This window comes from Taudactylus pleione, unplaced genomic scaffold, assembly GCF_031769625.1.
Source record: "Taudactylus pleione unplaced genomic scaffold, aTauple2 ptg000282l, whole genome shotgun sequence".
NCBI lineage: Eukaryota > Metazoa > Chordata > Amphibia > Anura > Myobatrachidae > Taudactylus > Taudactylus pleione.
The window spans coordinates 16733681-16761324 of NW_028284684.1; the positions used below are offsets into that span (position 1 = coordinate 16733681).

At 44.3% G+C, this 27644-nt stretch overlaps 1 protein-coding gene and 1 long non-coding RNA gene across 4 annotated transcripts in view; one reads left to right on the forward strand and one right to left on the reverse strand.

Moving 5' to 3' along the window:
* Positions 1 to 3044: 3044 nt before the first annotated feature.
* On the reverse strand, positions 3045 to 19938 carry LOC148512560 (uncharacterized). The gene is made up of 4 exons (XR_015880195.1): positions 19757 to 19938; positions 18370 to 18447; positions 3641 to 3784; positions 3045 to 3329 (listed from the first exon to the last, which is right to left on the reverse strand). It is a non-coding gene; the product is annotated as an uncharacterized LOC148512560 (long non-coding RNA).
* An 87-nt stretch (positions 19939 to 20025) lies between these two features.
* CCDC62 (coiled-coil domain containing 62) overlaps positions 20026 to 27644 on the forward strand; it is a 46167-nt gene continuing 38548 nt past the window's right edge. For 2 of the 3 annotated variants that reach the window (XM_088482176.1, XM_088482177.1), the window contains exons 1-6: positions 20026 to 20287; positions 20744 to 20813; positions 23130 to 23322; positions 23476 to 23642; positions 24119 to 24220; positions 27044 to 27215. In XM_088482176.1, the coding sequence (XP_088338302.1) occupies positions 20781 to 20813; positions 23130 to 23322; positions 23476 to 23642; positions 24119 to 24220; positions 27044 to 27215 (667 nt within the window). In that variant the 5' untranslated portion in view covers positions 20026 to 20287; positions 20744 to 20780. The remainder of the gene's footprint in view (positions 20288 to 20743; positions 20814 to 23129; positions 23323 to 23475; positions 23643 to 24118; positions 24221 to 27043; positions 27216 to 27644) is intronic. The other variant, XM_088482178.1, reaches the window with a different exon arrangement.

The following is a 27644-nucleotide window of genomic DNA, read 5'->3' on the forward strand; positions in this document are numbered from 1 at the left end:
ATAACACACTGTACACTTTACTCACATCCCCTGGCAGCTCCACAGTATATAACACTGTACACTTTACTCACATCCTCTGGCAGCTCCACAGTATATAACACATTGTACACTTTACTCACATCCCCTGGTAGCTCCGCAGTATATAACACACTGTACACTTTACTCACATCCTCTGGCAGCTCCGCAGTATATAACACACTGTACACTTTACTCACATCCCCTGGCAGCTCCACAGTATATAACACTCTGTACACTTTACTCACATCCTCTGGCAGCTCCACAGTATATAACACATTGTACACTTTACTCACATCCCCTGGCAGCTCCGCAGTATATAACACACTGTACACTTTACTCACATCCTCTGGCAGCTCCGCAGTATATAACACACTGTACATCACATCCCAAGTGTGATGCATGATGCATCACACTTGGGATGTGATGCATCCTGCCGGTCTCCGCATGCATGCTGGCGTTAGTAACGCTGGTAAGCATGACGATTACCACAAAGGACCACTCTCTCGGTAAGAGCGGCACTTTGCGATGGAAGGACTTCCAGGTCTATGACCCAGAAGCTCTCCAACGTCCTGCGCAGAAGGATGCGCGCACTCTGCGGAGAGAAGCCCAAAGGCTTCTATGAATAACGCTATCAGGAAGATGGCATCACCCACTGCAAACAAGCCCCAGAGTGCATCGCATTCCAGGGCTTGGGTGCATATGAGGAATGTGGTCAAACCCACATTGTGGGGGTTTGACCGTATTTCTCAGATTGCTGCATCCTGCCCATAGTGTAAACCAAATATTTATGTGAACCAATAAGAAGTGAGATTACAATGAAATTAATGTCTACTCTGACATATTGTATATTTACTAAAGAGATCACGTGATATACAGTACATATTTACATTCGGTATCTCGGGCTTCACAAAATGGTAAAGAACTTGATCAACCCAATATATTTATATATTTAAATTCATACACCTTAGAGGTATATGAATTTAAGTTGGTGTTGTTTACACCATGTGACCAGAAAGAGTCGTATGTCTGGTACTTGGTCCACACAACTAGTCACTCTGGTCCACGCGACTTTGTTTACGTCACGTGACCAGAAGAAGAGATGGCCTGACATTCGATCTAAGCACATTGCCATAAGACACCATTTCATAAGAGAGCTGGTAGATAGTAAACTGATTATGTGTTAAATTTGTAGCAACTAGCAAGTGAGGAGAACGCTTTTGCACAGCAGCTGCTGTGCAAACATATGCTAATGCCTGCAGTAGGCACCTGAAGGAAAAGGATGACTCTTACCAGCATCTTAGATCTGTAGTATCGAAGACGTAGTATAGGATCAACATTGGCTTACTCAGAATGGCCACCTCCTTCGCGCTTGTGAGGCCAGTAAATCTGCATTGGAAGATTCAGACACTGGCCTCAGGCCCTGATTCAGAGCCGGACGCTCTGAAAGAGCACTCGCTCTGAATCAAGGCGTTTTTTTTTTGTGCAGCCTCCTGGCCCGCTTGCATAGCTGTGGGTGACCACCCACATCTATAGGAAGCGGCCAGGTTGATGGTCGCGATGGTCAAGACCATCGCAACCATCGGGCTTGCGACGAGACCCTTGTGGTAGGGTCTCATGGCCGCAAGCCCCAGAGAGCTTTCGGCTCTAACAGAGACGGAAGCTCTCCACTGACATCACTTGTGATGTCAGTGGGGCCGCCCCCAAACTACAGGCGTTCTCATGGGAACACCTCTGTTTGGGTAGCCACCCCCCCGGCTCGCCCGCCAAAGGGGGTGAGCTGTCACTCAACATCGACAGCTCGCCCCCTTTGTTGCGAGACCCGGAGCGTCGGACTGCCTGTTGCTATCCGGATCTCGGTCATGCGCACGACGGAGCCGGCTCCATCGTGCGCATGCGCTCTGGGCCACCATTGACCTGGTTGCGAGCGCTCAGCGCTTACGACCGGGTCTGAATCAGGCCCACAGCACTCCCAGAAGATGGGGCTGACACCCCCCATTTTCTGGAAACACAGGCAGTGCTGTATCTTCCCCTCCCCCAAATGACCGTAGCATGTCAATCATGCTGTGGCTTGGAGGCACTGCGTGTGACCTCGCAGGACTCGTTCTGCAAATGCACAGTACAGGTCCTGCGCATTTGCAGTCAGAGGCGTAGCTTGTTGCTAGGGTGCCACGGAGCATGTGCATGCTATGGTGCCCCCCCAAGTGTTCCAGGGAAGAGGTGTGTCCAGCATATGGGGTTAAATTAAAGGGATGTAAAAATAAACATTAGGAGAGGTATTGAAATGATATATTCTAACCCACAAAAATAATTCCATCAATAAAATAACAATAATAACAATAAAATAATGGTGGTTTCTCTGCAATGGGGAACCTCTAATCGGTCTTCCCCTCCCTGACTGATTTTAGCAGTCCCCCATTCACTATAATACTCATTATTACACCCTCACTGACTGCATCATATATCACTGATTGTAGCAGGCCCCCATTGTCTATAATAATCATTACACCCACCTTACTCACTGTCTGCATTACTTATCAGTGTCCTCCCTCCCTATCTGATAGCGCCATATCCCCCATCCCCTCTTATACACACCCCTCACTGACCACTATATATATCTGTGCCCTGTACTCACACCCCCATCACAGATTGTAGCAGGTCCCCCCCAACATAAATCGTTTCCAACGCCTCTGATAGTGTCCTTAGCACAACAATTATACTGTTAGGGGTAAATTTAAAGTAGAGATGTGCACTGACCCTCGTGTTTTGGTTTTGGATCTGGATTGGTTTTGCCAAAACCTCACCTCCGTGTTTTGTTTTTCGGTTTTGGATCTGGATTTTGACCACCTCACAGCTCGCAATATTGATTTTTTTCATCTAGTTTAGGCCCAAAATTTGCACCAAGATAGCTGGCTGACTACAGCAGCGGGCAGTACAAACACATGGCAGTTCAACTTCAAACATGGCACATCAGGAAACACTTTTATTATTCAATAGAGGCCTGAGGGAGTTGGAGTATGTATGTAGTTGAAGGCAGGGCAGGGACAGGGAGGGTTGATTGGTAGTAAATTTAATTTCATTTTTTGATTCCAAAGAAAATTTATGAAGAAGGGGAGGGGAGGAGGCATTTACAAAAAAAAAAGTGATACATTCACATCAGTCCTTGCCACAGAAGAATCCTTGAGCATGGCTGCTGCTGTTGCTGGGAGTTGATTTTCTCATCCCAGAAGGGGACCAAAGAGTGCTTTCCAAAAACAAATAAACAACTGACTTAAATAATCCTTTGCAAACCTTCTATAAAGGCATTTCCCAACCTGTACAGGGACATAGAAAAAAAAGTAGTTAGTGTCCTCAAAGTGCCACTTAACCAGCACAGATATGTGGACAAGCGTAAGATCTATGATTTAAGGCAGGGGTAGCCAACCCTTGTCCTTGAGAGCTACCAACAGTGCATGTTTTCCAGGTCTCCTCACAGAATCACATCTATAATAATTAACTCCACCTGTGGATCTTTCTAAATGATTTGGTGAGTAATGAATTGAATACACCTGTGCACCAGCTAGGTCGTCTGGAAAACGTGAGCTCTCGAGGCCCAAGGTTGGCTACCTTTGATTTAAGGCCTTACGTTATGTTTTTCTTGAGAATCCTGCTCCTGCTTCTGTGGCTAGGAGTGTATTTGCATCCCAGAAGGGGACCATGAAGAGTGCTTCCAAAAAAACAATTGACTTAAATACTTCTTTGCACACCTTCTGTAAAGGCATTTTCCAACCTGTACAGGGACATTAAAAAAAACAGAGTTAGTGGCCTTCAAACTGGCGTTCCCACTGTCCACTTAACCATATCAGATATGTGAACAAGCGGAACAGAGCATTAAATGCAACATTTCAGATTTAAGGTTTGTCTTATGTTGTGTCTTTCTTGGGAATTCTTTACTGAGCGCCATGCCTGCTTGCTGGGAATGGATTTTTTTCATCCCAGAAGGGGACCAGGAAGTGTGCTTTCCAAAAATAGATAAACAATTGCCTTATATAATCATTTGCAAACCTTCTGTTCTGTAAAGGAATTTCCCAACTTGTACAGGGGCATTTAAAAAAAAAAAAAGAGAGTTAGTTAGTGGCCTTCAAATTGCCGTTGTTCCCACTGTCTACTTAACAATATTACTTAGATATGTGAACAAGCGGAACAGAGCATTAAATACAACATTTCAGTTTAAGTTTTACTTTGTGTCTGGAGATTATTGAGAAAGCAGAAAAAGAGCTCCACCACAAGCTGCAGATGACTAAACTCACATACAAATGTTTAATAGAAATAGATACAACACCAGATCAGATGTTTACCCTGGAGGATCTGTCTGATTCATCATGGTGCCCCCAAGACCAAGATTGTGCTAATTCTGCCAAAAGAGAGACTGACACCACGGCTAAACATAAGAGTCACCTTCTGGATGTGAATTGTCTCATTTGCATGGGGAAAACCCAACCTTCAGATGAGATGGATCTCAGCCAGTGGACAACATTTAAATCACCATTAAAAAGTCACAATGAAAGACTACAGTGTGGAGAATCTTTCTTCACAGTCAGGAAAGGCCTCAGAGAACATGAAAAAGATGCTCTAGGTGCTAAACTTCAAGGGATTTCTCCATCATTTTCTGCAGTGTGGAAAGGTTTCATTCGCATGTTTTCTATAAAGCAGTTCAAAGTTACAGCCTTCAAAGTGTCTGGCTATAACACCCACCTTTGCCAGGAATTACTAAAGATTATCACAAGCAAAGGATTCATCTGTCCAGAATCTGTCTGGGAATTCATGGATCGTATCTGGCCTGAATGCACTAAGACATCCAGTGATTCTTTGTTCTATAGCCGACTTTATTCCTACCTGAATCGCAAACTGAAATACGGAATAGTGAGCACAGACAACATGGAGGCCTTTGTTATTCCGCTGCCTGCATGCCAACCAATACTTCCCAGACTACACCCACTGGGGGACCAGGTCTTGATAATGACCATCACCATATGTTGCTAGACATTCTTCTTCCAAACCATCCATCCTGGACTTCCTGTCCAAAAAGATTGAACAGGGTACAGAAAGAGGAGCTAGATGTCCCTGATGACATTTTTTTCCCATCTAAAATAGATGATGTGGAGAGAGAAGAGCTTCAGATTTTGTAACAGGGGCTCCCATCTATTTGGCTTTCCTCCAGAGAGCAGAGCTCTGTTCCTCAGGAAGTGTCTATGCCTGTGCTGATAGGTAGTCTCTGTCTGTTGGTAAATACCCTTCAGGAGATGGCAACCCAGAATAACAAGAACTATAATAATGTGTCCACTGATAACCAGCCTGATCCCTTAACAGCAACATACCCCATATGGCCAACTCATAACATGACACCCAGTTTGCAGTATCCTCTTCCTTATGACACTAATCCAATCGCCATGGTTGATCAATCAGCCATGTGTGGTCCACCCAATTTTTGGCCTTCTACATTCTAACATCATAATAACACATTATAATACACTAGACTTATAATCTTTGCTTTTATTTATGTTTTTGAATAGAACAGTTTTAGAATTTAGGATGTCCACTCTATATAGGTTTGTAAATATAGGCTTTAGTTTTTTAGAGCATATAACTTGATAATCTGTTAGGATAACATTTCTGCTATGTTTAAGATTAAAAAAAAAACTTTTTGTAAACCAATAACTTAAAAAAAAGTTTTCATTGCAATATTCATGTTTTTTATTTAAAAAATAGATTTTTTTTATTACTGGTTTTGTTTCCAAAATGCAATAAAAGTATTTATCAAAATAAAAAAAATAAAATAAAAAAAAAGTTTTTTATTTTTTCATTGATGGTGTGGATAACACGCACACAGCAAAAATGTATTGTTTTTTTCACACTGGGGGTGAACCCCTGAAAGAGGCAGCAGCCCTTTGACAGACAGCAGCACAGCACCCCTGCACAGCTATGCCGATGACAGTGACAGCCAGGTGTGGCTGACACGCACACAAAAAAATGGTTTATTTATTTTTTGGGCAGCAGCCCCTCGACAGACAGCAGCACAGTATCCCTGTGCAGCTACGCCAATGACAGTGACAGCCAGGTGTGGCTGAAATGTACACAAAAAAGATAGTTTATTTAATTTTTGGGTAGCAGCCCCTCGACAGACAGCAGCACAGCACCCCTACGCATCTACGCCGATGACAGTGACAGCCAGGTGTGGCTGACACGCACACTAAAAAAATGTTTACTTTTTGGGCCAGCAGCCCATTGACAGACAGCAGCAGAGCACCCCTGTGCAGCTACGCCGATGACAGTGACAGCCAGGTGTTGCTGACATTGCACACAAAGAAAATTGTTTATTTTTTGGGTAGCAGCCCCTTGACAGACAGCAGCACAGCACCCCTACGCAGCTACGCCGATGACAGTGACAGCCATGTGTGGCTGACATGCACACAAAAAAATTGTTTATTTATTTTTTGGGCTGCAGCCCTTTGACAGACAGCAGCACAGCACCCCTGCACAGCTACACCGATGACAGTGACAGCCAGGTGTGGCTGACACGCACACAAAAAAATGGTTTATTTATTTTTTGGGCAGCAGCCCCTCGACAGACAGCAGCACAGTACCTCTGTGCAGCTACGCCAATGACAGTGACAGCCAGGTGTGGCTGACATGCACATAAAAAAATTGTTTATTTTTTGGGCCAGCAGCCCCTCAACAGACAGCAGCATAGCACCCCTGTGCATGCAGGTATACCAATGACAGTGACAGCCAGGTGTGGCTGACACGCACAAAAAAAATAGTTTATTTTTTGGGGCCAGCAGCCCATTGACAGACAGCAGCAGAGCACCCCTGCGCAGCTACGCCGATGACAGTGACAGCCATGTGTGGCTGACATGCACACAAAAAAAATGTTTATTTTTTGGGCTAGCAGCCCCTCAACAGACAGCAGCATAGCACCCCTGTGCAGCTAAGTCGATGTCAGTGACAGACAGGTGTGGCTGACACGCACAAAAAAAAAATGTTTATTTATTTTTTGGGCAGCAGCCCTTCGACAGACAGCAGCACAGCACCCCTGTGCATGCAGGTATACCAATGACAGTGACAGCCAGGTGTGGCTGACATGCACAAAAAAAATAGTTTATTTTTTTGGACCAGCAGCCCATTGACAGACAGCAGCAGAGCACCCCTGCGCAGCTACGCCGATGACAGTGACAGCCAGGTGTGGCTGACATGCACATACAAAAACAATTGTATTTATTTTTGGGCCAGCAGCCCCTTGACAGACAGCAGCACACAGTGTCGGACTGGAGCATGAAGGGCCCACTGGGGGAATCCAGTGGTAGGGGCCCATGCTTTGGGGCATAGTCAGGGGATGAGGCCAGCCCCCACAGAAGCTTAGACAGACATTTATGACCATTTAACTGACCCTCTAATAGAATTACAATGTATAGTTCAAGTGCATAGTCTGAAACTGACATTAGCGCAAGTGGTAGGGCCCCCAGGCAGTGGTGCCCACCGGGGATTTCCCCTGTACCCCTGTGGGCCAGTCCAACCCTGGCAGCACAGCACCCCTGCGCACCTACGCTGATGACAGGTGTGGCTAACATGCCCCACAAAAAAAATTGTTTATTTAATTTTTTTTTAACACTGGGGTGAACCCCTGAAAAGAGCAAGCAGCCCCTTGACAGACAGCAGCACAGCACCCAAGCACTAATGACAAGTGTGGTTAACACTAATTGTTTTTATTTTTTTCACACTGGGATTGGGTGAAGAGCACCTCTGAAGGACAGAGCACCCCCTGGACAACACAGCACTACAGCTAGCCAGCCCCTATGGACAGGACAACAGCCAGCCCCTATGGACAGGACAACAACAGCCAGCCAGCCAGCCCCGATGGACACGACAACAGCCAGCCCCTCTAAAGACTACAGCCAGCCCCTATACACAGCGTCAGCGTGCAATTAATTTACAATAACGTATTGACAACAGCACAGCTCCCTCCCTCTTCACTCGCCACAGCCGGAATGAAAAATGGCGGCGAATCGCGGGACCTTTATAGAATCCAAAACCTGCGAGAATCCGACAGCGGAATGATGACGTTTTGTCTCGTTTTTAGATCCGAGTCAGGCGGGAAAGCCCAAGCCAACTCGTATCTGCTTCGGATCCTCGTAGTTCGGGTGAGTTCGGTTCTCAGGGAACCGAACCCGCTCATCTCTAATTTAAAGATTCTAGCTGTTATCTTCTAGAAGGTGCTAGTGAAATGTTAAGTAGAATCTGATTAGTTGTTATGGGCAACATCCATACTTGCCTACGCTCCTGATTTGGCCGGGGGCTTCCCGAAAATTGGGTGCCACTCCTGGCCCCGCTGGAAAGGCAGGCAAGCCTCCCAGTCCCCGGCGACACGTCCACCCCCTCCGTGGTTACAGTATAAACCCTGGCAGCAGAGAGGCCAGTGACGTGATTCGCTCTGAATCGCGTCATCATGGCCCTGCCCCCTGCTTTACAATGCCATTAATTTCTGCATTGTGAAGAGGGGGTGGGGCCACAGTGACGCGATTGCGCTGTGACGCCCCATGCTCTGCCGCCAATGACATGTCATAGCCCGGACGCTCCCCATGTTGCTGCGACATGCCCCCCCATTCAGGAAGCCCGACTGCTCCCTTCCAGTAGGAGGGAGCTCATAGTCGGTAAGTATGGCAACATCTCCACCTCTAAAAACTGTCACTTTAGTAGATATACTTAGTGTCAATCTGTCTAAATAGCAAACAGATGCAGCCAGCACGATGCACCTCTTTTCTTTCTGGCCCTCTGTCTGTGCGTGTGACATTATACGCTAGTGTGTGATGTCATGATGTCTCACGCACATTGCGGCAGAAGACGAAAGGATGTGCGCCTCTGGATTTGGCACCCGGTAGGCTGCTAGCTGTTAGACCAGTGATTTTTAACCTTTTTTAACTTGAGGAACACTACACAACAGCTGCGTGACCTATGAAAATACTTATATATCGGCTCCCACATAAAAATAACACACCCACACATTGGCCACCAGAGAAAAAAAACACACACAAACATTGGCCCCCGGAAAAAAACCCACACACATACATTGGCCCCCGGAAACAAAAAAAACAAAAAAAAAACACATACATTGGCCCCCAGAAATAAAAAAAACCACACATATACATTGGCCTCCAGAGGAAAAAAAAACACACACATACATTGGCCCCCAGAAAAAAAAAAAAAAACACACACATACATTGGTCTCCAGAGGAAAAAAAAACACACACATACATTGCCCCCCGGAAAAAAAAACACACAGATACATTGGCCCCCGGAAACGAAAAAAAACAAAAAACACATACATTGGCCCCCAGAAAAAAAAACACATACATTGGCCTCCAGAGGAAAAAAAAACACACACATACGTTGGCCCCCAGAAAAAAAAAACACACACACATACTTTGGCCCCCAGAGGAAAAAAAACACACACATACATTGGTCCCCACAAAAAAAAAAAACAATCAAATTGGCCCCCACAGAAAAAATACACATTGCTCAATACAGCAAAATATGAAATTACATTCATTGACCTCCACCTGTCGGTAGCTGGGAAGGCTTATTGCTGTCCCTGTCCTGTTCCTCTGGCTGAGATGCTTTGCCTCTTGCTCAGTGTGCGGGTGGACTGGCCTCTGGCTTGTGTGTAGGCTGGCTAGCTGCGGTTGGCTGGTGGGCGTGACCTATGATGTCTCACCCTATGTCTAAAAAGCTCACGGCTGGAGCGAGACTGACCTCCAGTCCCATCCCAAAAGAGCTCAGCGCTTCCCAGCCCCATAGTACAACTCAGCGAGATTGTAAAAGCACTGTATTAGACAGTGTACAGTAGTTAGACAGCTCAGCTGCTGGATTCCTAGTTCAGCGTGCGGCGCCTTCTGACATTTTTGCCACCTGGAGCATGCGCTCCACTGGAATAGCCCTCCCTACGCCTCTGTCCGCAGTCCACCCACCATCGGAGTTGTACACAAACCATTAGGATTGTGTCAGAGTTGCCTACCCTCCTGAATTTCGCGGGAGTCTCCCGAATAAAGGTGGGAGCTCCCGCTACCCCGCAAGGTAGGTTGAATCCCCTGCATTCCCTCTGCCCTGTCTAAAAATCCAGACTGCGCATGCGCGAGTCCGGGGGTAAAGGGGGTGGGGTCTGATCTTAAGACGCAGGGGCGTACTCACCAGGTGCAGGGAGGCAGGAGCGTGGCTGCTGCTGGCCCGGAGGTCTCCTGGGCACGCCTTCCCCTGCTCACACACTGCTGCTCCCAGCATTCCCTGGCCAGCCTGTGATGACAGAGGATGGAGGGGGAAGGAGCCAACATCGGAGGACACTGAAGATAGAGACAGAGGAGCTGCCTGAGACTATTAGGGGTATTCAATATGGAGCGAAAACTCAGTTTTTGCAATGTTTTCCCACCGATTACGTCATTTTCGGAGGTTTTGGTTTTACAGCGTATTCAATTTCAAAGACTTTTCGCAGGTTCGAAAAGTCTTTGAAAAAAAAACGGGGATAGCTTTTCACCACTGAATAGGTGGCGAAAAAAAGTGCAGAATTGGGGTTTAGGGGTGCAGGCTTAAAAAAAATAGCGTGCACCCCTGGGAATGACATTTTAAAAATAACTGTCAAAAAAAGTAAAAAAAAAAATAGGGACACCCCAAAAAATTATTTTAAAACTTGGGGTGAAAAAAAAAATAATGGGGAAAAAGTGTTTAAAAATAGGGAAATAGGTTCAGGGCTATTCTGCAAGTATGCCTTGAAAAAGCAGCCAGGCGAAACGCGCGTTGGCGTTCCATTTCATATGCCGACTGGCTGCACTCCACTGTTATTATCTATATGCTTTGATGTAATATATGTTTATATCTGCAGCAGTCTGAGGGAATATTACATACTCATTATTCCCTCGCTGATAAACGGCAATGTAATTCACGAAACCACGGAGCTGAGTACTATTATATGGAGCTAGCTAGCCCAAATACAATAACAGCAATACTATGGTGTGAATAGACTTACTATGGTGTGAATAGACTACTGCCGAATACTTTATGTGACGTGTTACTTTAGTAGCTACTCTCGAATAGTTGCATTGGAAGTCTACCTCAACACAATCTGTTACATTTTTAGCTGCTGCAGATGTACATTTTTCTCTATAACAATATCACTGACAAAGGATGATGAATGTAGATTATTAAATCTATATAAATATATATATATATAATTATATCTTAACAGTGATATTGGGAGAACAACATCAATTCAATTATATAACAATATAATTATATGCAGCCAGCGGCACATATGATTTTCTTTTAAAACACACTTAATTTCATACTTTATGCACATCTTTCTATCCTATTGAATGTTGAATTAATTTTAAATATATTTCGCCAGTTGTGATAACCCTTATATATTAACATTTTAATTGATTTTTGATTAAAGATTAACATGTTTTAATAAAGGACAATTAACATGTACTGGCAGTATAGTGCACTGCAGTAATAGCTCTACTTTCTCTCTTTTTTCTTCTTCTATTCTGCAAGTATGCGGCAGGTGTTTTCTAGAATAGGTTATTAGCGGCAGGGGCATAGTTGCAGAATTTTTTAAAACTTACTTTAGGGACATAAAAATATGCTAGTACCCTTTTCATGTACCCCAAATTTGATTGGACCATTTAAAAAAACGAAAAAAAAAAAACGAAGTGCTCTTCTGCATCACTTCTTCAATGTCGGGAAAAAAAACACCTGCTGCGGCTATTTAAATCCCCAACTTTCATTTGCAGGCTAAAACGGGGGTACCCATAGTGATCCCCCATGTTTTTACAACTTTAGGGGGGTCCTACAATTTATTCCAGGAAAATTTCGTTTTTTTACGCAGATCCCACTTCGCAGCTTCCCGTTTTCTTAGGTTTTATATTGAATGCGGGATAAAGCGGGCGCGCGCCCAATACTTTATCACAGGAAAATCTCCGATGTGGAGCGAAAAGTCCAGCACGGACTTTTCGCTCCCATATTGAATACCCCTCTGTGAGTGTTAGAGCTCACTGCAGCTCCTGCCAAATGTATAACTCATGTCAGTATCGTGGGGGAGGGAGGGAGATCTATTACTGTGTGTGTGTGTGTGTGGGGGGGTGAAATCTTCATGTGATGTGTGTGACTGACTGTGTGTGTGTGAGAGATTGTGTGTGTGTGTGAATCTATTCATGGGATGTGTGTGTGTGACTGTGTGTATGAGACTGTGTGAGACTGTGTGTGTGTGAGACTGTGTGTGAATCTATTCATGGGATGTGTGTGTGAGACTGTGTGTGACTGTGTGTGAATCTATTCATGGGATGTGTGTGTGTGACTGTGTGTATGAATTTATTCATGGGATGTGTGTGTGTGACGGTGTATGAATTTATTCATGGGATGTGTGTGTGAGACTGTGTGTATGAATTTATTCATGGGATGATGTGTGTGTGAGACTGTGTGTGTGAATCTATTCATGGGATGTGTGTGTGTGACTGTGTATGAATCTATGTATGGGATATGTGTGACTGTGTGTGAATCTATTAATGGGATGTTTGTGTGTGACTGTGTATGAATCTATTCATGGGATATGTGTGTGAGACTGTGTGTGTGTGACTGTGTGTGTGAATCTATTCATGGGATGTGTGTGTGAGACTGTGTGTGTGAATCTATTCATGGGATGTGTGTGTGAGACTGTGTGTGTGTGTGAATCTATTCATGGGATGTGTGTGTGTGACTGTGTATGAATCTATTCATGGGATATGTGTGTGTGACTGTGTATGAATCTATGTATGGGATATGTGTGTGTGACTGTGTGTGAATCTATTCATGGGATATTTGTGTGTGACTGTGTATGAATCTATTCATGGGATATGTGTGTGTGACTGTGTGTGTGAATCTATTCATGGGATGTGTGTGTGCGACTGTGTGTGTGTGTATTTATTCATATAAATTAATGTGTGTGTGTGTGTGTGGGGGGGGGGGAATCTATTAATGTCAATATGGCAGGGTAGAGATGTATTAATGTCAGTGGGGGAGCTAGGGCGTCAGCTTATAGGAATATGTACGCCCATAGGTGGAGTTAGACACTCGCTTTGGGTGGAGCAGACCACGCCCCCACAACGGCACGCCGCAGTGCGCCCGACGCATTCTGCAGCCATCTGCAATCTCCCTCAACGTCATTTTCAAAAGTAGGCAAGTATGGATTGTGTAGAACTCTGAATCAAAAATCTAATGCCTTTCAACAAAAATGTGAACTGGAATGCATTTGAAACATTGATGTGCTATGTTATATTTTGATTTGTATACCACTCTGTGCCACAGTGATCAGACACACTGTGGGCAGAGCCGCAGCCCGCTGCACTGTGACTACAGAGCTGGGTGGGGGGATTCCGTAGGCTGCTGATCACTGAGGTCAGTCTGAGACTGGTGGCTGCAGAACGATTATCTTCCTGCTGCTGCCAAGTGGGCATCAGATGTGACCATGTCAGGGAAAGCTCAGCCAGGTACGGTTGCATCTGGTGTGAACATGCTATGCAAGTTGTTAAGATGTTATAACATATATATATATTAAGTACAAAACATCAAGAAACTGTGGAGGGAAATTGTATCCTACATCTGGCTCGCTGACTCCCTTTCCCTGTAAATTCTCATTATTATTATTACCAGTTATTTATATAGTGCACACATATTTTGCAGCACTATACAGAGAATATTTGGCCATTCACATCAGTTCCTGCCTAATTGAAGCTTACAATCTATACTCTATATAGATATACTATACAATTTATATATATATATATATATATATATATATACACAATCTATCTATACTTTAAAGCACAACATAACATGCTGCGCTATATAAGAAACTGTTATTGATAATATCAATAATAATAATATACACCATACCACATGTACATGTAGGTTCGATACCCAGAGGAAGCCCACACAAGCACAGGGAGAATATACAAACTCCACACAGTTGGGGCTGTGGTGGGAGTCAGACCTATGACCAGTGCAGGCTTGCCTACCCTCCCAATTTGGTGCCGCTCCCGACCCCCTGGTAATGGCAGGTAAGCCTCCCGGCTTCCCCCCTAGTACTAGAAACCTCCGCAGCAGGGGGGCCGATGACTCGATTTGTGCTGTATCGCGTCATCGTGGCTCCGCCCCCTGTTCACAATGCCTTTATTGCGGGGCCACGATGACGCGACCTGGCCCTGTCCCAAAAACTGTGACATTGCCTGGCCACGCCCCCCGCTGTATGCAGGCAGGTATGCCTCAGTGCTGTGAGGCAGTAATACTAACCATTATATCAACCGTGCATCATCCCATTCATACTTCGTAGTTGTTGGATTTCATTCTCTCTCTTTAACGATGTCTGTATGTACCTGTCAACACTCACTAGTTCCCTTCCATCACATCTTCTCCATCAAAGAACAACACGGTGGCACAGTGGATAGCAGTGCTGATCCACAGCACTGGGATCAACTCCTACCAGGGCCCTGTGTGGAGTTTGTATGTTCAAGCTCTACTTAGACAAGCTAATATGGGAGTAGGTCATACTTGCCGACAATCAGCTCCAGCCTTCCGGGAGGGAGCTGATTGTCGGCTAATAGCAGGGGGCGGGGCTGGCCATTGGGGTGGAGTGGCCATTTTGTGTCACACTGGGGGCGGAGCCGGGGCCGCACGATCGCATCATCGTGACTCCGCCCCCTCTTCACAATGCCGTGATTTTCGGCATTGTGAAGCAGGGGGCAGGGCCACGATGACGCGATTCTGCGCGAATCGCTTCACCGGGCCCCCCACTGCGGGTATTTTTGTTTTTTTCAGGGGGGAGGTGGGGAGGGTCGGAGACTTCCGGGAGGCTTGCCTGCCTTCCGGGGGGCCGGGAGCGGCACCCGAAAATCGGGAGGCTCCCGGCCAAATCGGGAGGGTAGGCAAGCCTGGAGTAGGTTCTATATAAATGTTAATACATAAAGAGCAGGCACTGATTTCTGTGGCAGGCTACATTATATAATAACTAGTTGGTCATGTAACTTTTGTTTACTATAGTGTATAACTGCTGGTCATGCCGCTGTAATACTGTTGTTTATGTAGCTATTTAACTGCTGGTCATGAAGCTGTTGTACTGTTGTTTATGTGGCTGTGTAACTGCTGGTCATGTGGCTAGGGCCGCAGAGGGGGCGTGGCCAATCCAGGGAAGCATTGCTGCGATCACTTTAAAAAAAAAATTAAAAAAAATTGTATGTGCCACACCGGCTGCTGCACCCACAGGATGGTGGGAAGGAGGAGACGTGAGGACATGTACACTCAGGAGGAAGTTTCTCCCCATAGGTATTGGCAGGCAGCTGTGGATGGCGCTATTTAAACTGCAGGAGGCTCCCTTCATCCATGGCATCAACACTGCATTTCCCTCTATGGTCCATGTACTATGGGTAAATAAGGGTAACAAACAGTAAAGGCAGAGCAAATCCCTGTACATTCCGCTTCTCCCTACTAAAGGGATTTCTCTACCATCTTCATGCCAGCGCTACAGTGCAGGCTAGAACACTGCGCTGCCATAGGCACCTAAGTGACCCAGGTGTTACTAATGAGAGGGGTCACTTACTGTTGGGTGTCTTCTCCAGCACTATCTTCGCCCACTCTAGCTACCGTTATCTGCCCCCTGTATCATGAAGAGTTCAGAACCAGACTTCATCGTTGTCGGTTTGTTAATTTGCCAATAAAGTTTTAAAAAAAGGCATAAAGCAGCTGAGCTGTTTGTCTTTACAAGACTGCGCAGAAACCCATCATGGATGTGCTAGGTGTCTGTGCGCACACCGACGAGGGGGTAACTTTCCATTCACCCTTTTTGACAGGAGCATTTTTAATACACACCAGATTCAGCACCAGATGGATTTGCTATCGTACCTGCTAACATGGTACGAGCTGCGATAGCAATAATATGGTAATACAGCAGGAGGCGACATGCCTCCTGCATGCATTATTGATCCGAGCTGCGTTCAAGGATGCATAATTGGATCATCTGTGCTACCATTGTCCTCCTGAGTGACCATGGGGTTAAGCAAGCCGTCAGATGCACAAAAGAAGCCAGGAAATCTCCATCAGCCGACGGCGATCCTGACCTCTTCATTCCCCCTCAACGGCGGCAACACACCTCCGTTTTGGGAAACGCTATTGCCTCCCTCTCCTGCCAAGAAACAGCAGCAGACTGTCAATCACTGACAGTCTGCTGCTGAACTGCATGCGGGATCGTAGACCCGTACAGCACTTGCGCAGTACGGGCCCGGCACATGCGCAGATTCCTGACCATCGGGTATCTGCGTTGATAAAGTAAATACATCCTCTGCCAAGTCAGGCCCACAGTGTAGTAGCCATCTCTTGCTTTGAACCGTTAACAGGTGAAGCATGATCGTCTTTTTTCCCATGGTAAGTGGAGGGTTAGCACATGGACCCCCTAGTGTCTTATGTACACTCCTGTCTCCTGATGGGAGAGCATGCCATTTCTGCAAATACCCTGAGCCGCTCTGGGTGTTTTCGGGGAATTTACCTCAAATGATCTTTGATAAAGTATTTGAGGTAAACCGTTTTCGGGGAATTTACCTCAAATGATCTTTGATAAATGGGCCCCCAAGTAACAGAATAACTCTACTCAAAAAATTCAAACATTTTCTCCACCTCTCAACCCAAGCTGTGAAGCCACTTTGGAAAATTTCCAGTGGTTGGTGTTTGACCCAGGAATGTATGGCGTTTTTAACAACCTCTATGTCTTCAAAATGTTGACCACGGTAAAAGTTTTTGAGAGGGCCAAACAGATGTAAGTCAGAAGGGGCCAAATCAGGACTGTATGGTGGATGTGGCATTATTGCCCACCCCATTTTGGCAATGGCCACAGATGTTGCCATCGAAGTGTGAGGTCTGGCATTGTCGTGGTGTAAGATGACATTTGACAGTGGAATTGTTGACCTTTTTTTGCAGATGGCTTCTTTCAGCTTCTTAAGTGTAATCATGTATCGATCATTGTTGATTGATTGGTTTTGTTCCAAGTAATCGATGGGAATAACACCTCGGCAATTCCGGAAGAATGTGGCCATGACTTTGTTTACGGATCGCTGTGATTTAAACTTTTTTTGGCCTAGGTGAACTTAGGTGTTTCCATTGGTTTTGATTGGGACTTTGTTTCTGGGTCATAAAGGAATACCCAGGTCTCATCTCCTGTAATGACATTTTCCAAAATGTCTCAGGGTTGACTTCAAAGTTGGTCAAAAGGTCATTGCACACTTCCACCCTCTGGGCCTTATGATCCCTGGTTATTTGCTTTGGAACCCATTAAGCACACACTTTACAATATCCCAAATCATTGATTAGTGGTTCTACAGTGCCATGGCTACATTCAAGTTCATCACTGATATCTCTGATGGTCACACGACGGTCTTTCTGAATCATGGCATCCACTTTGTGTCAATTCTCTGCTGTCACTGCAGTTGATGTTCTGCCACCAAGAGGTTTGTCGTACACGGACTATTCTCCCAATTGAAAACGCTTCATCCACCTTCTGACATTGCTATAGTCAATTGTGCGCTCACCATATACTTTTTTCAGTCTTCTGTGGATTTCTGTAGCACTGCAGCTTTCTTTTTCCAGAAATTCAATGACGGCTCTTTGTTTCATCTTGGATTCCATGGTATTTCTTGGACTACCTAAACAAAACTACATATATAAAAAAATAAAAGGAGAATAAAGGGCGCTTATAGTTAAAATAGAACAGACTTTTTATATATAAAGAACACCAATTGGTACACTCTACTGGAAGATAATAGATAACCATAAAAATGATCAGTCCAATATCAAGAGATTTTCACTTAGAGGAACTGTTGTTGTAAAACTCTTGTTTTTCCTTTATAGGAATTGTAGATGCACTGTTCTTTTTCCGATACCCAACAATTCTTTGCAGTTTTCACTGAAAGACACCCTCACACCAAAATACACCCGGAGAAGGGCCACAATGGCCACTATCAGTAAATGAAGAACACTTTCTTATCTAAAAAATGTATAATTTTAATAGCGAAAAAGACTTTTATATCTATAAAAAAGCTTACATTCAACGAAAGCATACAAACAATGAAGAATCCAATGCGTTTCGTTCCTCAATGGAACTTCATTAGGGGTACATCTTTAGAAACAGAGATACATGGGTGTAAAAGTGCAAGGTATAACAAGTCAACATTTAACATTATCTAGAACAGTTGTTTTAAACATGAACTAGAGGCAAATCACGTATTACACATAAAGGAAATATCCTATACATACCATTGTAGCGATAAACCCGCAGTTCTATTGGTGACAAGACGGGATCACACCACAACAACCCAGTTCCCAGTTCTCCCGCTACAAATTTTTTGGGGGATAAAATGATTCACTTGACAATTTGTTTAAAATTAATGGACAGGATGCAAACAGTGAATAAATTTGCCTATAAAAAGACATAACAGCAATTTATTTATTTGATGATTTAGTGATAATCCACTGTAGCTCATAAATACAGAGCCAGATGTAACCATCTGTAGGAAACCATTGATGGTTTTGTCCACTGATGGTCAGCCCCGCTCTACTAGTCCCTGGACAGCGGGCTAATCAGAGCACCGGTGGCAACACTATGCCCCGTGTCCCGGAACAGGGAAGAAAACAACAAACATTGTGGGGCTCTGAGCCATCACAGACAGAGAACCATTGGGTCTCCGACATTGATGACAAAACTATTGATGGTTTGTAATCATCCATGGTTGATGGCCATCCCTAGTGTAGGGGTGGCCATCGATGGTTTCATTGGTGATTACCATCAATTGCAAAAAAACATCCATGGTGAAGCATTGATGGTTTGACCCACTCAATGGCCACCGCTGCTGGTGGCACTGAGTGCCGTGGGCCAATCTGAAATGGGGTGGGGCTTAGTGGCTGTCCAGGGGGGATACTCAGAACCCCCCCCCCCGCTCCCCCTGTGTGCGCTAATGATCTCCCCCTCAGTATTTTAGGTCAATGTTGTTAAACGTCAGTGCAAGGTGTCACTTTTCTTTCTTGCCCCAGGCTCTAAAGTTTCTAGTTAGGACGCATCCACTAGGGCACAGGTTCTCAAACTCGGTCCTCAAGACCCCAAACAGTGCATGTTTTCCAGGTCTCCTCACAGAATCACAAGTTAAATAATTAGCTCCACCTGTGGATCTTTTAAAATGTGTCAGTGAGTAATGAATACACCTGTGGGTGACCTGCAAAACGTGACCTGTGTGGGGTCCTGAGGACCGAGTTTGAGAACCACTGCACTAGGGTATACTATTATTGGGAATGGGGATAGTTTAGTGGTTACTTAAAGTTGAAAAACTTTATAACCTGGGGATATCCTTGGAAATGAGTCAACACTGGCATCTGCGGATATTTGTTGCTAGTGCTCCTGTGCAGATTCCAAAACTTGTGACTGTAATTTCATGGGACACATTGCTGCAGAGTTACCGCAGGTCACAATGTTATACTAAGCACAGTTTATTAATGATTGCTTAAGAAGATAACTACATAAATACAATTGAAGATGGTCAGTATAAAGATGTAGGGACAAATAATTAAAACTTGGAACTGATCATTACATTTAGGGACAGTTGTAAAATATAACAACTATAAAATTCTGATCACATATATATCCTGTTACCTTCACTTCCCCTAAGGGAACAGACAGACATAAATACGTGATCACAGGCACCGCATGGTAAGTAACGATCTACCGGACACTCCTCGTCTACTATGAAATCAAGGTTGCTGCGATCAGTGTCATCTATCCACCCATCTATATACATGATGACACTGAGTGTCCGGGAGAGGGATAATAGTAGTACTAGGTTAAGAACTGTCTGTGCTCCTGAGATCTCGCGTGATGTGATGAGGCAGGGTGACATCTCGCGATGCTTTGTTTGGAAGTGATGCGGGAAGATAAGAAAGTCGTCTGCCAAACACATCTGTGTTACCTGGCTGGGACTCGGGGGGTGATAGCCCATACTGTGCATATACGGCTATAGCCAGTGACAGCCTAAGCAGTGTTTGGTCAGTAGCGATCTCCTGATTACTGGTAATGGTAACAGACCCGATACGCTGTAATACGTCAGGAAATGAAGGGTAAGGGGTTCTGGCTCTGAAGACCCTGGACGCAGCGATGCCCTGGCTCCAGTAATAACACCGGTTTGATGTGAGGCAATAATATTTGTATATTTTATTTATATGGTGGCACAAGGGTTTCCCTGCGTTTGCACATAGGCTAATATAGCTATCCCATGCTGTCCATGTATTTATTTTTTTAATTAAATGTGATAATTGCTTTATGGCTAAGGTATATTTTGTGATATTTATGATGGCTTTAAAGCTTCTGTCTGTCAAATAAGAAATCCCAATTGTGATGATGAGTGTGACACTTGGCAAGCTTTTCGTTCTAAGGCGTCTATGTACTAAGCAGTGATAAGAGACTGTGTGGAAAGTGATAAGGTGCCAGCCAATCAGCTCCCGACTGCCATCTCACAGGCTGTGTTTGAAAAATGACAGTTGGGAGCTGACTGGCTGGCACCTTATCACTGACTTATCACTTTTCACTCAGTCTCTTATCACTGCTTAGTACATAGACCCCTAAATCTTTTATTTCGATTTACAGTGTTTACCATTATCTGAAGACGGTGCGTTACGTCCACATGAACGCCTCAAATTCTCTAGCCTCACCAAAGGTACAGACGTGTGTATGTGGGAATATTTGTCATATATGTTTGTTGAAATTGGAGGTACACTACTTAAATAATTGCCATATTACACAGTGATTACAGCATGTTTGTAAATCCTCCAGGGATGTCCAGGAGACTCTGGAATTTCAGTGAGTTCTCCAGGGGTCCTATGAGAGTAGACCATCCTTCCTGCGTCCCATCCACTTCTGCAGTGAAGTGGACATAGCTGTGATAAAGTGAATGGCATTATCATGGCCCCACATCCTGCAACAAATTGGTGCATTTTACAGTGGGGACGGGCTGTGATGATGTGATTTGCATCGCCATTCCACCACAGTTGCCGTTGGGACCTACCCCAACATCTATGGAGCACACAACACTTAAGGCAGGGCTCGACAAAACCCGGGGGCCAGGTCGCCATGGCGACCAGATTTGGCTGCCTGGCGACCAGATTTTCAGCAACCCCCTGCCTCCCATAGCGTATCTACTGTCCCTGCAGCCCCCGCAGTGGCTTGGGGGCGGAGCTGAACAAGGGCGGCGCCGGCGTCAAAGACATGAGGGGAGAGAGGCAGCCATGCTGACTGCTGTACCTGCGCCGGAGACTGAACTGAAACTGGAGTCTGGAGTCACTGTCAGGCGGGCAGCAGGCACATGGGAGCCAGCGCGGTGATACAGGGCTGGCTGGGCAGCGGCTGCTACTCCTGGTTGTGTGTCACTGTGTGACTTAAAGTGCAGTGCTGAGGACCGTGGGCGGCCTGCGGGGCATGGGAGCCGGCGGTTGGTGATACAGGGCTGGGCACGGCTGCTCCTGGCTGTGTGTCACAGTGTGTGACTGTCTTGACAGTCATCGATCATCATCCTGATTCCTGAGGTGAGGACCGCGGGCAGCCTGCGGGGGCGTGGGAGCCGGCAGTGAACGATACAGTAGTTATGTTTTTTTTGAGTGTAAGGGGCACTGCATGAGGGAGGTGGCTGCTACAGGGGGCAATGCAGAGGGGGGGTGGCCGCTATTGTGGACACTGTATGGGGGGCCCGCTATTGGGGTATTGTACAGGGTGGGGCTGCTACTGGGGGCAATGCATAGTGGAGACTACTACTGGGGTCACTGCATAGGGGGACTACTACTGGGGTCACTGTATAGGGGGACTACTACTGGGGGGACAACTTCTGGGGGCACTGATTAAAGGGGCACTACATAGGGGGACCACTATTGGGGCACTGTATAAGGGGGGTGCTACTAGGGGTAATGCATAGTGAGGACTACTGGGGGCACTGTATAGGGGGGACTCCTACAGAGGCCAATGCATAGCGGGGACCACTTCTGGGGGCATTGTTAATGGGACACTACTGTGGGCACTGCATAGGGGTGCCCAAAGCATATTCTTGCACCTGGGCCCACCACTCTAGTTCGGCCACTGCTGGCGGTGGCTTTGCTTGCCCGGGGTGGTCTTTCTGAGGGTATGTTGCCTGGAGAGGGGGCTTAGCTGCTCAGTAATGTGGCTGTGGGAGGGTGGTTTACCTGGGGTACCCCGTTAGTTGCGTGGCCATGGGGGTTGGTTGCCCGGGTCTGGCTCATACACTTTCATCCTGGCTCCTAGATTTTAGAAATATTTGTGAAGCCCTGACTTAAGGTGTGTACACACTACGATGTGCGATATCGTGAGTGATTTCCCTTGAACTCTCCCTAGCTGCTTTCTGGCACTCCTCCAATCTGACCAACGATCTATTGTGCGTCCTTAACAGTTTCTAGTGCGTCGTGTACGAGATTGGCAGATCTTGCCTGCTGTAGGCAAGATGTGAAGATGATATGTACGACTCACAGGTACGCGCATCGGCATCGTGATCATGAGTGGACACTCACGATTTGGACATATTTTTACACGATTTGACGTTCCGATGCGTCGCAATCTGCCAAATTGTGCAAAATATTGTCTAGTGCAGAGGTTTCCAAATGTGGTTCTCAAGGCACCCCAACAGTTCAGGATTTAGAGAGATCCATGGTTGAGCACAGGTAGTTAGATCAAATTGACTGAGGTACTAATTAAGTCACCTGTGGTCAATCATGGATATCTCTATAACCTGAACTGTTGGGGAGCCTTGAGGACCGCGTTTGGGAACCTCTGATCTAGTGTGTACAACCTTTTACAAGTAAGTTACTTTAGTAACTCTATAACATCAGCATTCTCTTCTAGATTTGAATTTTATCCCCATATGCAGTATGGTGTTTGCATGTTATTGAATCCTGATTATAGTTATAATATCCCAGAAATCGAAAAATTAATAGAACGATTATTCTCTTGCTGTTTCTTTTTTTTTTTTAAGCTGCTGTATACAGACCTTGAGAATTCTACCATTCAGAAGCAAAGAAATGAGCTACAGTTATTAATTGCTGAGCTGAAGGATCGAGACAAGGAGCTAAATGACATGGTATTAGTGCATCAGAGGCAGTTGCTTGCTTGGGAGTATGATCGTCAGCGAGTTCTCACACTGGAACAGAAGGTTGCCAGGCTAGAAAGTACGAAGTTACAAAACTGTGTCTGTGTACCACATAGTCAATCCATACACATCGAGCTGATTTAAGATATATGTATTCTTGAAACTCTACAGCACAGTATGATGAAAATATAAAAACGTTGTATTGGACTAAGGTGCTGTGTTTACTGACTAGATGAACTGCAGAGAAGGAATGAAATAATCAGATCATTAACCAAAAGGATAAAGTTACTGGAAGCTCAGCAGCAGGACCGAAGAACATCCCTGGAGAACACCCAAGAGCAACTTCAGAAAGTGTCTCTCAGGGCATCCGAAGCAAGCAGCCACTGTCAGGACTTGGAGGTAACCGGATCCAAAGAAACAATCATTGTGCCACTGCCACCTTATTGTCCCATGCACAAACTAACACAATATTTCTTTTATGTAACTTGCTATGACAGAGGCAATAGCAGAACACACGGAAGGAGAATTCTAATGAAAAAGTTTGAGGTTAAAGTCACAAGTTGATTAAAGTCTTTCCCGCTATTGTTTTAGCAGTTGTTTTTTTATGTATGTTTTTTTAAAATATCTGTCTCTTGTGGTGTGATCAGTTCCTCCAGATAGGTTTATCTACCCCTGACTTGAGACTACAAAATTTAGTATGAGTAACCGCAGTGAGTATTTTTGAACTATATATAAAACTATTTTTTTTTAGCTTGGGTTGAATTATATTTTTAATATTAACCATTTCAGACTATATGCTGGAGCTTTAAGTCTTTCAACTATCTAATTGAAAAACCTAATTTCAATGATCAGAAAAGTGTATTTTGTTTTTGCAGGAAAAAAATCAAAGTTTGAATGAGTCAATGTTGGAGCTGTCTGCTCATGTTGGACGATTACAGGCCCGAGAACAGGAACTATCCACTTTACTAAGATTGAAGGTAATAAAACATACACTATGGGGTCAATACAGAGCGAGGGGGCGAGTTGCCTTTGCAATGGTGTAGAAATGCCGGCAACAGCAGCTGAACTCTGTCCCCTCGCAGCCTGATCTCGCTTCGGACTCCTGTATTTTTATACGATGCCCTATGCGGCTGCGAACAAAAATTCACTACTTTGACTGTACTGTAAGTGTGGTATATGACCACGTTTACTCTGAGGTGTGACATAGTCGCTCCTAGTTGCATGAGACAAATGATCAGTATTTGTCTGCACACTATAATGTAAATGAACAATGCAGTTACAATTACTCTAATGCAAAAAAGAAAAACCAGTGTACATTTTGTTGTACACTTACAGGTAGTATGCGCTGCTAGAAAAGGGGTTACAAATTATTATAGCCACAAAATAAAAGAAAAATCAACTCATCACCTATATGGTAATCTCTGTTCTTAAAGCATAGTTAAATGTTCAATTAAAGCTGTGTAGCCCAATCTTTGAACAAGATTTATTAGATCCTATATGCCAAACAGGATTAAATATTTTTTTTTCTTACTTAAAGTCTTAAGAGGTGCGGAGAACATATAGGTTGATTGCAAAACTGATGGATTAGGAGATAAATGCAGGTACAAGTGATCATGTGCTGTGAAAGCAAAACTTGATTCATACAACAGACTTCCTGACTCAACCAAAAGGTTATTACTTATGAACTGGTAGTGACCATACAAACCCTATGGCTACATACTACACCAGATTGAGAACCCATATAGCTCTCTCTCTTCTCCAATAAATGTGCAAAAACATTCGCTCGACTTTCACTTTCATTGGTTAGATTGTCTGTATTTTTCGCCTGTTGCATATGTCTGTATGAATGGATAGGTTGAAGAGCCCTTTCACCTTCCCAGAGATGTTCACTATTCCCTTTCCTGTATGATAGCGCTTCACATAGGGGGCACCATAACAGAAAAGACACATTTATATGTAAATTACATGTTTCCGTATATCCCTGGTGTTTCCCTACAACCCTTAACATTATCATGATATTTAGTTATTTTCCTGTGTCAAAATGAAGCATTTTATGTGACCCAGCTGTCCTATTAGGATCTAGGAAGCCCTCCATTTGCCAGTCTATCACAATCTAACTGTATAGTCCCTCTTCTACAATTTGTACAGAACAAGATCTAGGCATGATCTAATCTCTACTTGCGTTAGTGACAGGTTTAGTTAGATAAAATGATCCTGTAATGATCCGTGTTTGGTTTGTAATGTTGTCTTTTGAAAAATGTAAATAAAAATCCGCAATTCAAGAAAACAAATAAAACAAAATGTATATTGCCCTGTTATACCCAGTATATTTCCCACAGTTTATTCCCCAAAAATGGTATCTCATCTGTCATCCATTGTGGACTGTGTCGGCGTGCGCTTACCCTCTCTTGGTTCTAATTAGGCCTTTCTTTTATTTTCTTACTTGTCGTGGTTTATGACTGATGCATGATGACCTCAAATGTCGTTATTGTAATACATTTTATTTCTGGGATTTCCATTATTTCACTGTTTGTATTTCTATTCTCTGTATTGGGATGTATGTTGGGTTTGTAGCAGCTGGCTATATGCTTGGTTTTGTTTTTTGTGACCTGTAACATCATGCATCCTGGTCAATACATTTATCATATTGCCATTGTTTTTTTTTGTTTTTTGTTTTTTTAAATCATTGAATTTGTCATATTCCTATATTCCATACTTGCCTACTTTTGAAAAAGCATTTCAGGGAGATTGTGAAAGCAACACCTACAAGCGCTCGTTAAACTGGGCGTGTACTACTACATCTGAGAGGCGTGTCATAAAATTGATTTGCATCCACATGTAAATGATCCCCAAAGCAGTTAGTAAGATCTACTTGTTGATGAAAATATACTGATACTTCTCAGAAAATGCATGTAACCATAGGGATCATTGTGCCTTATAACTAATGCAGGGAAATTATACTAATGATCCCATTTGAATGTATATATCTCTGTTTTTTCTTTTATATAACAGTGTCATAATGAGGGTAAGGTGAAATGAGGGAGATTGATAGACTCTTCAGGGAGACAGGGAGATTGCTGCTATTTCAGGGAGTCTCCCTGACAATGAGGGAGGGTTGGCAAGTATGCTATATTCCCCTTGTGTTATTTTCAATAGTTTTTGTCATGCATTAGTTTTTCATGGTTAGTTTTAAATAGCATATGCTGAAGATTAATGTTAATAATAATAATAATAATAATATACTGTACTACTATGTATAGATTATTATTCCACATAATAGATTTTGAGTGCACCGATACAAGAACCCGTTGCAGCTTTTTCAACAATGACACCAAAGTCACTTAGTTGTTGGTTATGCTGCCCAATAAAGTGTTTGCTTAAAGTATTCATTCTGAGTGTAAAGGGCTGATGCAGTTGAATGTGAAAACTTCTATATTACTCAAATACATGTTTGGAAATATCTTGAGATGCGGATGCCTCTGCATCAGCAATGTATCCACCTTATTAGAAGTCATCATCACCTGTCTTATACTGTGTACAAAGAATACACCTCCAAATAGGCATACATACCCTCCATGCTGGTCTGCATTTGCTTGAACACGACCTTACTGAACTTTGAACATGTGAGAATAAATGTGTTCAGAATGCGTTTGACTCTGCATTCTTGTATTTGCATGCTCTCAATTTCTTAGCATTGCAAATGTATGCAGGATACGATATGCAAATGGGCGTAATTTCAACTCTGCATCAGTCCCAAAATGTAAAACTAATATAATCTAATATTCCACTACTGTTTCTAGGACAATGATATTGTAGAAGCAACCGATCACATCACGGAGTTCACATCTCGATTTAAAGATCTAGAAGCAGCGCTACGTGAGACTAGGCTAAGGGAAGCTGCAACTATAAAGGAAGTGGATAATCTTAAACCCAGACTAAGAAGAATGAAGACTGAAATTGATAAGCTGAAAGGTAAGGGGGGGGGGGGAGATGGATAAATATGTTGTAATTTCTTTCTACAATGAGGAGGTGTAAGGACCGGTGGCGACTACTACCTTTTAGATAGAGGGGGGATGCTCTGGCTGTATTTCATTTCTGAACTTTCGGCAGTTGGGTCCATCCATTGCGCATGTGCATCGGCTGTAACCTCCAGGAGCCAGGTAGCGTAGGTGTACTAAATGCAGAAGTGGCTTCCCATTGGGAGTGCTTTCTGCTAACCGCAATTCAACCTGGCAGTCCCAGGAAGAAAAAATTCCTCCCCCTGGGACTGATAGTCCAGTGAGCAGCTACCAAAAAGGGCTTCCAATGGGAAACCACTGGCAGTGCACAGACTAGGCAACTGGGGGCTTACTGGAGTATGGTGATGGATATTACTGGGGGAAGGCAGCCCCTAGGCAAAAT